This window comes from Oenanthe melanoleuca, chromosome 1A (genome assembly GCF_029582105.1).
Source record: "Oenanthe melanoleuca isolate GR-GAL-2019-014 chromosome 1A, OMel1.0, whole genome shotgun sequence".
NCBI lineage: Eukaryota > Metazoa > Chordata > Aves > Passeriformes > Muscicapidae > Oenanthe > Oenanthe melanoleuca.
The window spans coordinates 22,006,566-22,019,661 of NC_079334.1; the positions used below are offsets into that span (position 1 = coordinate 22,006,566).

At 46.8% G+C, this 13,096-nt stretch overlaps 1 protein-coding gene across 2 annotated transcripts; it reads right to left on the reverse strand.

Moving 5' to 3' along the window:
• Positions 1-4,008: 4,008 nt before the first annotated feature.
• Positions 4,009-13,040, reverse strand: ANKRD54 (ankyrin repeat domain 54). 2 transcript variants are annotated; one of them, XM_056482247.1, is made up of 8 exons: positions 12,753-13,040; positions 12,403-12,450; positions 8,494-8,592; positions 8,000-8,071; positions 7,547-7,594; positions 7,308-7,432; positions 6,347-6,454; positions 4,009-5,761 (listed from the first exon to the last, which is right to left on the reverse strand). In XM_056482247.1, the coding sequence occupies exons 1-8, from the start codon at positions 13,024-13,026 to the stop codon at positions 5,687-5,689; spliced, it is 849 nt and encodes a 282-aa protein (XP_056338222.1). In that variant the 5' UTR covers positions 13,027-13,040; the 3' UTR covers positions 4,009-5,686. The 2 variants fall into 2 exon arrangements, with proteins under 2 accessions (XP_056338222.1, XP_056338223.1); XM_056482248.1 differs by having other exon boundaries at positions 8,494-8,587; positions 12,753-12,842.
• Positions 13,041-13,096: the final 56 nt, after the last annotated feature.

A 13,096-nucleotide genomic window follows, 5' to 3' on the forward strand; every position in this document is an offset into this window, starting at 1 on the left:
TGCATGGGCTACAAAATCCTCTGGTGTCCTCACTTGTCCCCATGCACGGTGCTGGAAGTTGTGTCAAAAGAAAAGTGGTTTTGGCCCCAGCCAGTGCCGTAGGCGTTGTACAGTGGGGCTGGATGACATCAGGCAGCTTGCAGAGCTGTGATGTGCATGAGCAGAGCCATGATCTCCCCCTTATTTCTCTTCTTTTTCTGTTCCCTACTTCTGTTTGCATAAATCTTTCCTTTTTGCTTTGTCTTGCCTACTCTTAATCCCCAGGTGACATGGTATTTCTAATTCTCACTGAAGCTGTTGTTCGCCCTGCTAGAGCTCAGCTCCAAGGCCATCCCTTTTTCTGTGTGGAGACTGACTGAAGAGGAAGGCCAGTTGTGCTGGGAATTAGTTTTCTTTTTCCATTCAAGTGCTTGATGTTTTCTGCACTTTGAGTTTCCCTTGCCTCTATCCTTGTTTCTGATTTTTCCACCTCTCTCTTTTCATGGTGGCTGCCACTCCTCTACAGTGGATGTCTTTCAGAAACATGTCCAGTGTGCCTTACTCACCTTCCTGGGAAGAGCGAGTTCTGCAGCCACCCTCTGTACATGATGCCATGGCTGGTGGCCAGCTCACATGGCCTCATCATTTCTTCAGGTGAAAACTCACTCCACAGCCCAAAGCACTGGAGGGAGAAGGGAACAGCAGGCAGGAACAATGATGTGGCACAGCTGGATGCTGCTTGTTCTTGCCTAGAAGCAGCTGGGCTGTTGCTCACCCCTTATTCTGGTCCCAGCTTGAAAACGAGCAGATCAGATCAGGACTGACTGCTGCATGTTGGGGTGAAGCCTAAATGAAACAGAGGGCAGGGAAGATCTTGGGGAGAAGGTGCATTTAGCATGAGAACTGGCTGCAAGTCCTGGCCCCTTCACTAAGCTCTGCCTGGTGCTAAGCCCCAATTTTGGGGAGCATGTGAGCAGAAAGGGCAGGTGCTGAGCCTAGGATGGGAAGCTCTGGAGCCAGAAGGGAATTCCTGTCTTTCCAGTACCAGTGTACATGCTTCAACTGGTTTCTCAGCTCAAAAGCAGAGGTGAAGCAAAGATGTCACATCCTTAATATAGAGTCAGGTTTAATTAAAACTGAAGGAGTTTGATTGCTGCTTTCCACGCAGCCTTCCCTCCAGACTGATTGACATTTTGCTCCCAGCTTCTTGCCTTAATTAAGGACTCTTTCTTCTTATTTTCTATCCTACTTTCTATCACTCAGGCTGACAAGCTCATCTTTAACCCTGCAGGGGCTGCTGTGCCACATCAGTAGAGTGCTGCCGTTCAAAGACCTGGAACAGGGTAGATGAAATGGGAGAGGTGTGAGCAGGTCAGGGTTCTGTGTCAGTGGTAAGCACCAGCTCTTCTCTGTGGAGTAACTTAGTCTTGCTAACCGTGTGCTGATTCTGGTGTCTGGCATCTATCTCCCTGGCATGTGTGGCATGAGCCTGACATCACTGGGAGGTGTCAGACCCAGGTGCCAAGAAGCTCATCTCACTTATGACCCCATGTGCAAATCTGCAGCCTGGGAAGGGAATTCTAGTTATTTGCTTTTGGGTTTAGCTGCTGGTTGCTAATCTATGACCAGCCTTAGCAGGTTGCCAGCTGATTATTTAAATTCTTCCATGTGCTCTCTTCCTCTCTCAGAGATTTCGTAAAAAACTCCAGAGGAACGCTGTTTACCATACCTCCTTTATCATCTTCCTAATCAAAGCTTGCTGATTTCTCCACCTAGTCACCCCATGGGCCCTGGCCTGCCCAGGGCTGCACCCCCAGGCTGGCCAGGCACCTTGCATGAAGAAGGCATCTTTCTGTAAGTATCTTTCTATGATGGAAGAGATCTTTGCTCACAGAGTGAGCAAAGGAAGTGGGTGAAAGGATGAGAAGTTTGCCAAAGACGCTTCATGGGGCTATCTTAGCAGTGCAGATAATTGGAGAATTGGAGGAAGTAAATGACTTTAGCTGTTGGAGATTAATTATTTCGGCTACCGAAGAGAATCTTGATGTTCACACACACTGCAGTGTGCGCTTTGCATTCGATTGTGTGGGTGAAGTGACTGCTCCAGAGAAAGGTCATTTGCTTAGTAACATCCTGCAGCTTTGCTGGGAGGCCTTGTCAGGGCTGTTGCCTCTGCTATGGCTCCTCTGTGAGACACAAGCAGGTTCTCAGCTTTTCGCTTGCTCAAGACACATCCTCAGTCTGGTTTTGGTTGCATCTTATAGTACAGCAGCAGCCTCAGAGCCTGGCAGGTTGCTGCTGGGTTCAATGGCTGGGAATTCTGCAGATCATGTGCTCTGTATTAAGAGGGGAAATTTGGAGTCTGGGGAATTAGGAGGGAGGGTATTTGGAGGTTAGGTAGGGGTGAGAGGGAACCAAAGCCTAAAGTCCCAGTTGACATCATGGCCCTGAGAATGGGAAATAATCATTGCTCAGGAAGGGGTCTGGGGGGTACATTTGATGGTGTAGCACAAAGAAAATGAGGAGTTTGGATTGATATTAATGGCAAAATAAATAGCAGAGGGAAGCCTGTGCTGTTGTTTCGATTCTGCAGTACTGCAGCAGACACCTCTGGGAGACACAGAAAACAGCCACCAACGTCACGGGTTGTGCAGGGAAATCTGTGGCACAGGGTGCAAGGATAGAGAAAAGCTGCTGGGAGAAGCTGAAGCCTCTAGGCCAGGCAGTGCCAGTCAGCAGCTCTCAGCACAGTGGGAAGCTGTTTCCTCCTTCTCTGGAACAGCCTCTTACCTGCCCAGCACCTGACTCTCATTCTGGATACAGCTGCTGAGCATGACAGGGTAAGGCTCTGGGTATGACTGGATGACACAAAGAAACATAAAACTTTCCTCCATCCAGTGCCAAACATATCATATGTTTTGGTAGCCCACAGGGTAGCCCACAGCTTCAAGCCCTGAGGCAGGAAAGCAGAACTGACTGCAGTGATTCACAGAATACAATTCCTACATGACATACTTTTTTTCCCCCACTGAAAACCAGATACACTTTTCTTTTTCTTACCTGATGTTACTGCTAAAGCAGTGGCAAAACTTCCTACAGCCATTTGGTTTTTTTATTGCCTCTCCTGCAATGGGAGCAATGTGGCAAAAGAAGCAAGACCATTTCTCCTGGCTGGCTGCAGCACCCCCACCTTTCCCTTCAGTCAGAAGCTGTTAAGAAAAAACCCAGCACCAGGCACAACAAAAGCCTGAAGAACTGTGGACATCACGTGTGCCAAGGCTAAAAGCTTCACTCTGAGTCTCAGCTAGATGTGTTCCTGGGTTTGAGGTAAGCTTCTAAGAGGTATCTACTTAGAGACAACATCACCAAGTGAAGTAACTGCAGGGATAAAGAGCATTTTAGCATTTAGGTGCTCTTCAGGCACCTTAATGGTCTCCTCAGCAACAAGGCTGCTGAGGGCAGAAGCGCTGGCAGCTGAGTGTGTGTGGACACCAAGACTGGGCTGTAAAGACAGGAAGAAACAAGTTCAGTAAAGACTGGGCATGAAGGTCACCTGCCGCTCACATAGGGGCCATGCTGGAAGTTCTCTGCCCTGCCCAATGTCCCTCATCCTCTTGCTGTCTCTTCACAGCACAGCCATTTTATTTGGCATGGTGCAGGCTCGACTTCTGCCTCTGGGCAAGGCTGCTTTTCCTCTCTGCAAAATATCTCATCTTCCACTTTGAAGCACTCCTGCTGGGATTCTCTTTCCTCTACTTGTACAGTTTCACAGCACCTACCTAGATTTTAAATTTGGATTTCTTGGCTGTGGAAGTCAGGATCAGAAAAGGTCAGCCAGCAACCCTGTACTTTGATCTGCAAACAGAGTGGTGTTTGAACTCAAATAACTTTGTGTTGTCACACAAAGTTTTGATTTGAGAAGCAGGTATGAGAGTAGCAGTTACCAAGTCCAGTGCAGTGCATGGGGCCTGGAACAGATGTAAAGAAAGAGGAATGGGTCGCTCTGAAAAAAAGAACTTGGCTGAGGAGTTGTAAAAGACTGTCAGGATTTTATTGAAGTTGAAAATACAAAAAGGTCAGATTGTCTCCCACCCTCTCAGCATCCTTCCTATCCAGCACATAATGAAGTACCAATATGCACAGTGACAGCTCCAGCCCAGCCATAATATTGCTGCTGCCAGCTGTGTCCTCCAGCAGGCCGCAGATGAAACCATCTAAAAGCCAAGCCTATTTCTGAGATCTCAGCTGTGAACAGAGGTCCACTCAGTCTCTTTCTGGACAAGAGGCAGATACCAGAGAGCACGCTGACCTAAAGATCTCTGAAGAATGCTTCAAACTGTGGCTGCTGCATAGTTAAGCTGAATCCTAATAATAAACTCTTTCAAACCAGTGACTCCCAGGCTGTGCAACAGGTATGGCTACCAGCACACCATGGTGTGGTACACAGGTGAGAACTCAGATTACTACTGGCATGTTCCTGTCATCCTGCTGCTGTTGGTGCCCTATCAATGAGATTTCCTGGATCTCTGCTCTACAACAAAGCAACCTAAATCTTCATTGCTAACCACAGTGGGCAGAAGCGAGAGAGCAGCAAGAGCATTTCCCTATATCCTTCATAGCTGCATCACTTCAGGCTCCCAGCATAAGCCATAATTAATTTCTCACACTGAACTTAAGGTTCTCCATGACAAGCAAGAGACACAGAATAGCTGAGCAATGGGTTTGGTGCTGCTAAAGCAGAGGTAAATTCACCTCCATCCTAGCCCAATAACACAGGTGAATGCACAAATACCTCCTGCCACAACTGGACCTCTTGCCTGAGACTGCCAGTAACATGAAACACAATAGTTTTAGTTAGTTATGGTGTTTTTTTTTTTGCAAGATGTAGATGTTTGACTAGAACTGCTTAAGACTGTCACCCTCCAATCCTTATTCTCTCTGACCTGCTAGCTGTGTACCAGGGTAATTTTTGCAAGTCTTACACTGTAGTATTTAAACACTAACTTGCAGCAGACTTTAAAAATGGGTCCAGTGAAAGGTGTTAATCTAGCTGTAAAAAACTTTGTATCCCACTTGTAACCAGACACATTCTCTGCCCTCTGATCACCAGCTCTGGAGAAGGTGAGGATTAGGCCTCAGTGCGTGTTTCTTAAGGCAGAACGTTTGCTCAACTTCTAGCATGCAGAATTAAATGTGTGTTCTCACAGCACAAAGGCTTCTGCTATTCAAGGCTTTCACTTTCTCCCTCATGCAGTTGAGCAGTATGGAGGTGGCAAAAAGTTCCTGTTCCAAGCATTTCTGCAATGCTGGCCAGCTGCTGAGTGCACTAGTCAGGGCTGGTAACTGCACATGGCACTGGTCACCACCTACATCAAGCTGACATACTTAGCAGAAGGCAAAATATCTCTGGAAAGAGCACATTATTCATGGCCAGCCCATCTGGTAAAAAGTAGAGCAGCTCTTTTACCCCAAAGTCACAGCTGCAGTATTCTTGTCTGTTGCCTTTGTTGTGCAAAGCCTGCTGCCTCCCCGTGGGGCAGCTGTGGCAGCACCAACAGGAACAGTCTGAGCACCACTGGAGAGTCAGTCTGGCAGGAATGGCCGCCGGCAGCAGTGTTTAGTCAGTGATCTGGGAAGCAAACCTCAGCTTCCTTTTCTTCTCTCTAAGGCTTCTCCTGCTGCTTCAGGAAGATGATTGGGCAGCCCATTACCTGTTGTCCATCTTCTGCATCTGCAGGCTGAGTGATGTGAAGCTGGCCAGGAGGTCTGTAACCTCATCCACCTGACAGAAGAATACAGATGGCCATCAGGGAGGGGAATGCAGCTGTGCAGCCACCCGCCCCCACAGAAAAAAACTCCTATTCAGCAGGGACCAGCCCTGCACTAGAATTGCCAGTAATGCCCATGCTGAGCTTATACTAGGACAGGATCCTTTCGGTGCCAACAATCATGCAGAAGGGCTACTATCCTCATGATCAAACAAGCCCTAATCTAAGGCAATGGGAGCTTCTCTCCATTCTTCAGGAGGTGATGCTTAACCTGCACTCTGTGTGATTTAGCCACTCCTTAAAATACAAGCACGTTGCTACATTACCCAAAACTCAACAAAGGTGTCAGGGCTCTTTCCTCTAAGCCTGTTTCTAGGGGCCAGTCTTTTGTAGGAAAAAAGACCCCAGGCCCTGCAACCCTGTGTGGTTATGCTGATCCTATGACAGTGCCCTCAGCCCATCTGATCCTCAGCTTCCCTGCTGCTTGGCAATACGATGCTTTCTGCATTTTGAATGTTTACTTAAAGGAGCACCATGAGTCATCCTGTCACTTGCTCACAACGCAAGGAGGTGAGTCAGAGTAGCTCAATGCTGCCTACCTGCTCCTTTGTGCTAGTCATCTGTAGCCTGGAGCAGAGGTCATCCAGCTGTTCCTTCTGCTCATGCCTCCCCAGACGGTCCAGGTATTCCCGCAACATCTGGATAATCTGAAACAAACAGGCATATGAGGCAAACATCAGAGAGCTGCACCAGGCTGGGGTGTTTTTACAGGAAAAATTAAACTGCAATTAAATTGCCAAGCACACAGCCTTGAAGCTGCAGCACATGGCAGAGTACATGACCCCTAGAGACGAACCCAGGCAAAGCAACTACATGGCACTAATGGCAGCAGTAGAGAGAGCCCAGTGAATCACCAGAGGCGTTCACCAGGCACAGACAGACTAGTTGTGATCCTTGTGCCTGGTTAAGAACAGAGAAGAGAGATAACCCCAGCTGAAGCAGCATAAGGTCTAGCCCTGAAAGCATCAAGCTCTTCTTTATGGCTAGTTAGCTTCCCTCATTGTGAGGAGCAGGGCCTTCTAATTCCAGCAGGATCTGCTTGTGCACAGAGGATAAAAATCCTTGTGGCTATGTGACTCCTGAAGTGAGGCCATACTCTATACATTTGCAGTCCCAGGAGTGCTTTCCTATTCCATGCCTCCACATAGTGCAGCAGGGTAGGCTGTGCCAGGAATACAGAGTATGTGTACGCCACAGCTACAGCCTCGTGCTGTGGTCCCTCTCCTGCCACAAGGCATCTGTCTTACATCGTGGTTGAAGAAAAGAGAATGCTCCATACTGCCCAAGAATTCAGACACTCAATGCATCCTTAGCTTACCAGAGCCAAGGGAGGACTTGGAAAAATTAAAGCAGAGGCTGGGAAAAAGGAAGGTCTCCAAAAACCGAAGTCAAACTCCTCCCACAGCAGGTAAGAGCCTACAGGCAGGCATTTAAGTAAAGGGTGCAGGAGGCTGCCAGGGGCTGCACCACCTTACCAGAACATGGGGCTGTTTCTTTTACCTGTTTCACTTCAAGGCGTACAGCTTCCAGGCTGTGGGAGAATCCTTCCTGAAGAATATTCAGCTTTGATTTAGCAAGGTGCAGTGGGGTTCTGCCAGCTCGATCCAAGGCATCAACTCTGGCCCCTGCAAGATGCACAGGTAGGGACAGTGAGGTCCGTCAGCAGGATTTGGTGTCCCTGGGGAGTATCAACAGGGCAGGAAGGGGACAGGCTGTAACTGTTACAGAGGAAATGTTACCTCCCCGAAGCAGCGTGGTGATGACAGGAACGTGGTTCGTGCAGGCAGCTGGGGAGGGAAAACACAGGACACACAACTCAGAGGTACAAACAAAAATGAGTTTCTGCTCAAGCACAGAGCTTACTGCTTCCCAAAGGGCTTCTTTGCCAGGGGAAAAAGGAATGGCCCAAATGCTAAGGTAACCTCCCACTCAAGCCTGAGTACTGTCTGGAACAGATCTTGCACTCCTTGGGGCTGGCAGAGGGAGGAAAATCAACTTCCTCAAACCTTTTCTTTGACTCTGAATCTTTGTGATGAGTGAATCTAATGAAGTGCAAAGAGTCCTTCCTAGGTCCTTAAACTTGGGGATACATTCTGTGAGGCAGAGGCAAGAGGAAGATGGAGAGGAAAGGAACAGTAAGGAGGTTCTCACCTCATTTCTCTGCATGCAAAGCTCATCTGTGTGGCACTTACCCAAGTGTAAGGGAGTATTGCCCAGCCCATCTCTCTGGTTTGGGTCAGCCCCATGGTCCAGAAGCAGTTGGACTAGAAACAAGGAAACAGAGACACATCAGTCCCTTCCCTTTGCCCCACATGGGCCACAGGTCCATGTGGCAGCCACCAGCTGCCTTATGGGTGATTCCATCAAGCTCATCAGCTCCTGAGACAGCGACAGGTGTTTCCACAGCAATGCAGAAGGACCCAGCACAAAGCCATGCAGGGCCACTGCTCCTGGGCTCCCTGAAGTGAAGAACTGGGAGGAAGGACACCCTTCCCTCTGCACCAGTACAGCCCTAGAACTCCCCCTCCAGCAGGCAGACATGGCAAGCCCTGGGGCCAGAGTTGGCAACTTTGACACAAAAGGAACAGGAAAGACTAACCTCTGACAGGTGCTGAATCAAAATACAGAGCACCCTTCAAAATCCCTGGCACAGAGAGGCTGGAAGACACAACTCCCCCCCACTCACCGATGTGATCGTTGCCATTGCAGGAGGCAAAGTGCAGGGCTGTCCGGCCTTTGTCGTCCGCAGCACAAGGGTCAGCTCCGTCCTCCAAGAGTTGCTGCACTGACAGAACCAAGGAGAAGAAAGCAGGTAAGCTGAAGGGGTACCTGATCAGGGAGAGGTAATGCTATCTGCTCTTTTGGGGGGAGATACATGTGCTGTCACCCTCTGGACTTGAACCAGGTCACACCAGAACCCTAGCTCAGCAGAACCAGCCTTAGCAGCATAACCTCCACCCTCTGATTCAGCCTTCACCACCTTCCACATGTTGCCATAAAAGATAAGCCAACAGCTCTAACGGCTAAAGGTCCACCTAGCCAAATTTTCAAGCTCCAAGCACAATTAGCAGCAAATACCTAGAGAAAAATACAAAAGGATAGGAAGGTCGTGGCTTTAGTCAGCTGCATCTCAGGCACTTCCCAGGCTAGAATTAGCATCCTGTGATTACTGCCCCTCCATGGGCTTTCCCTGTGGATTTACATGGCCATTTTGTGCACCTGTGTAAACTTCTGACATCAACATGGACCCCTGCTTAGAAGTTTCGCAGTGTAACCACAGGTTTTGAGAAAACCACTTCTTCACACCTGTTTTGACTATGCCCTTTCCTAACCAGTGGTGGCTACAGTTTGGGAAGCAGGCAGGGGAACGCACTGAACTGCCAAGAGCTGTGCAAAGAGATCAGTAAAGGGTGGAAAGATTAGGCACATAAAAATAGCACCTAGAGCAACATGTGTTAGGGGCAACTGTAAGGGCTGTCAGTCCTGTTGTTTGGAGATCATCCTGATACACTATCTGGTGTGTGAAACAGAGCTCATTCCATAGCTGTTAAAAATGCTGACAGGTTCACTATGTTTTGAGATCTCTAAACAGCATATTCTACAACAGTCAAGACCGTTTCAGTCACCATTCATCTCAGCTTCCAGAAAGTGAATTATGGCCCCCTTTGAATTTTTTCCTGTACACCTCCTACTTCAAGTGTGGTACAGAACTGAAAGGAACACCTGAAAAGATGGAAGTGGCATTAACATGGAATGTTTGATACTTCACAAGAAAGACAGGGAGACTGACAGCGGGAACCATTAACAGGAACACTTTAGCTACCCTTCCCCTGAACCAAGTAGGAATGACATAACCTCTCCACCCAGTGTCACCACAGGAAACAGCAAAGATGTTTACTTATTGAAGAAAAATAAATTAATCATAGCACACTTCCTCAAGTTGCAGAGAAAACAAAACACAAGAGGATTGTAAACATGGGAACCTGTCTATCAAATCCAAGGTGGATTGAAACCAAGACTTCCATAAAACTGCATTCTTTCATCTTCCTGTTGGAAATTATATAACTTTTTAATAATTTCAGTTAATTGCTTTAATTAACTTTGAAATTAATTGATTTAATTTTCATAATCTATAAATATATTAATTATAAATAGTGTGTGATTCTTAAATTACTCTTAGCCAGTATTTAGCAAAGCTGTCATAATGTAGTTTTGTAGGAACACAGCTTGGGGAAACTACTGAAACTTTAACTTTCAGTACCCGTAGAGGGCACAATACTAATTAATAAAAGAGAATTATGTAATTTATAACCAATGAACATTAATTTCTCTGTTTGCTAAAAAGTATAAATAAGTGATGAAGTTTTATATCTGTGTCTGAGTGGAGGCCAGAATTTTGTGAGGCACAAAAATCCCTCCTGGCCAACAACAAAGTAACATTGTACACACTACACTGAAAAGAAAGTGTTAGAGGGGTTTATTTACCTCAACAATTTCAAAGGATTTGGTAACAATTTACTGGTGACCCAGGTGAGACCACACATTTCATGCTCCACAGACTTACAGGATAAAGGACTTTGCTGCACACTGAAAGATTTTTTTTCAGGGAAATTTTTCAATCCTCTGATCCAGGTGAGTTCAAGGCAAAAACCCCTGGGAGTTTATTAGACATTACTGAAGGTTTAGGAAGGTATACCTAATCATAAGCTTGCACTGTCTGACATGATAGAGTTAAGAAAGTGATGATATAATTGGCTGTTATCAATTAAAAGTAAGTGTATGTTAATGGAATTGTATTTGAGTCCCACTGCCTAGCTGGAAAACTGTAATTGTAAAACTATGTAAGTGACTATCAAAAGGTGTGGTTTGAGTCTTCACCCTCTGCTTTGCCCACAAATTAGTGAGACAGTGCTGCTTGCACAAAGAGCCACCCTGGGGAAGGGCTTTGCCCAGGTATTTCTGTGATTATTAAAGCCTATGGTACGTGTTAGTGCTGGAAAATACCCGTGTGTGGTAATGTGAGTGTGTTAAAAGTAAAAACTGAGTTTGCATGAAAATTCACTTGCTCTAGGTGTGCTGAAGCCATTGTATGTTTACTGTGAATTTTAAATGTTTGGTTTTGGGTAATGAAAACTGTTAAAGTGAGGATTGTTTGCTCAGAGCTCTCTCCTTGGCACAGCAGCTACAACTGTTTTAGTGACTGGAATTGCATTTGTGTGCACAGAGCGCTCTCTCGTGTCGGATTTAGTGATTGCTGGATTTTTTTTTTTTTAATTTTATTGTGGGTTTCAGTTTTTTTCTTGAGCCCAGAAAGAGGGAGAATACCCAAATATTCATCTTTAGGTTGCATTCTGCAGCACTGGAAAGAATTTAAAAGCAATTCTTTAACTTGAACACAGTTAATAGAATATTGTATCCTCTGGTGGCCAGATTATCTATTAGATAATCAAGAAAAATGGCCAGTTCATGGTATTTTACACCAAAATGGTATTTTAAAGTTGATGTTATATTGCCAAAAGAAAGAGAAATGGAATGGCATACAATACATAGTACCTCAAGCAGTGATGACATAGCCAAAGATAAACACAGAGAAACATGCTAGGGAGCAGAAGCTATTAGAGATAACTTGAAACATCAAGTAATTAGTGTAAAAATACCATGAATTAAAAGTATAGTCAGTAAGTGTAAAATATGTTTGCAAAACAATCCACAGCCTGATAAAATACCTCTTTTAAAGACTGCAAAAGGAGGAAACTGTCCTGGAGTTTATAGGCAAAGAGATTTTTCTGAGTTACCTCGACAAGAGGGATATTGATACCTATTGGTTTTAGCTGACAGATTTTTTGGATAGCTGTTTACACTAATAAAGCAAGAGAAATTGCAAAGATATTGTTAAAAGAGATAATACTCCAATTTGGAATTTCATTTGGAATGAATGATCTACGATATAACAAGACACAAGCAAAATTTTTGCATTTTAATGTCTTAAGTTTTGCTAGATACTCAATGATTTAAGTGGAAAAAATCTAAAAGGAAAACTAAGATCACTTCCAAAGGAGGGAATTGTTGGAAATGTCAGAGCTTTTTAGTAATTTTAGTTAATTGTTTTAATTACCTTTTAAGTTGTTTAGTCATAATCAATAAATAATTATTAATTATAAATAGTGTGTTATATTACTCTTAGCCAGCATCTAGCAAAGTTGTCATCAAGTTGTTTTTGTAGGAACACAAATTGCAAAAACTTCTAAAACTTTAAGTTTGGAAAAACTAATTTTGATAAGCTTCAATTAACAAAACTTGAAAGATGTAAGATGTCCATTTAAATCAAAACATTATTATTTTTCTGCTAACAACTGGGCAAAAGAACATACCAAAACATCTGGGACAGTGCAGTACTGATTTAGCTACAGGCAGGTGAACACAACAAGCAGCCCTACTCTGCTCAGAGAACAAACCTGGGCTTTAAAACAGTATTTTCTAGATCTGAAGCATCTAAAGCATCCTGTCCACAAGCTATCAGCACCCCCTTCCTCTTCTCCTAAAGTAGGAGCCCTTGATACACTGAGGTCCCAAGTGGGACTGACAGAAGCCTTACCTGTGTCCAAGTCATTGCTATTGGCAGCTTCGCGCAGCCTTTTCAGAGCTATGGAGGAAAGAAAGCGATTACTAGAAAGCACAGAGGGAAAAGGCACGTTTCTCTACTGAAACAACCCATCCCGGTGCTCGAGCACGAGTGCGGAGCCAAACCAGAGAATGGGAAGCAGACCAAGGCGCTAGAGAAGAATCGTTCTCCCGGTCTCCTCCCGAAGCCGGCGGCGGGCCCGCCCACCCCTGACGGGCACCTTCCCCGGGCAGGAGCGGGGTGCCTTCCCAGCCGCCCACCGAGCAGAGCCCCGAGCGGATCCGGCCGAAGGAGGGGCAGTTCCGCAGCGTGCCCCCGCTCACCGTGGGCCTCCTTGCCCGTCGGCCCCAGCCGGCGGTGCAGGCGGGCGGCCCTGCGCAGGCGGCGGGCCGGGATCTTGCCCGCAGGCTCCTCCCGCTGCCACAGGACGTGCAGGTAACCGAGGGGCGCGCCCGGTCCCAGTGGCGGCAGCGCGATGCGCGGCTGTGACTCCGACTCCGGCCCCGGCTCTGCCTCCGCTCCCGGTCCCGCTCCCGGTCCCGGTCCCGGTCCCGGCCCCGCGCCGAGCGCCCCGTCAGCCCCACCGCCGCCCTCCATCCCGTCACGGCCCGGCCGGGGAGCGGGGCGGGGCGTCCCCATAGCAACGGGGCGGGCCGCAGCCTCTCGA

Coding starts and splice junctions, on each gene's coding strand:
- ANKRD54 (XM_056482247.1), bottom strand. CDS start 13,026: ATGGAGGGCGGCGGTGGGGCTGACGGGGCGCTCGGCGCGGGGCCGGGA. Junction 8,072..8,493: donor CAATGGCAACGATCACATCG/GTGAGTGGGGGG, acceptor CCTTGTTTCTAG/TCCAACTGCTTCTGGACCAT. Junction 6,455..7,307: donor TACGCCTTGAAGTGAAACAG/GTAAAAGAAACA, acceptor TGTTTGTTTCAG/ATTATCCAGATGTTGCGGGA.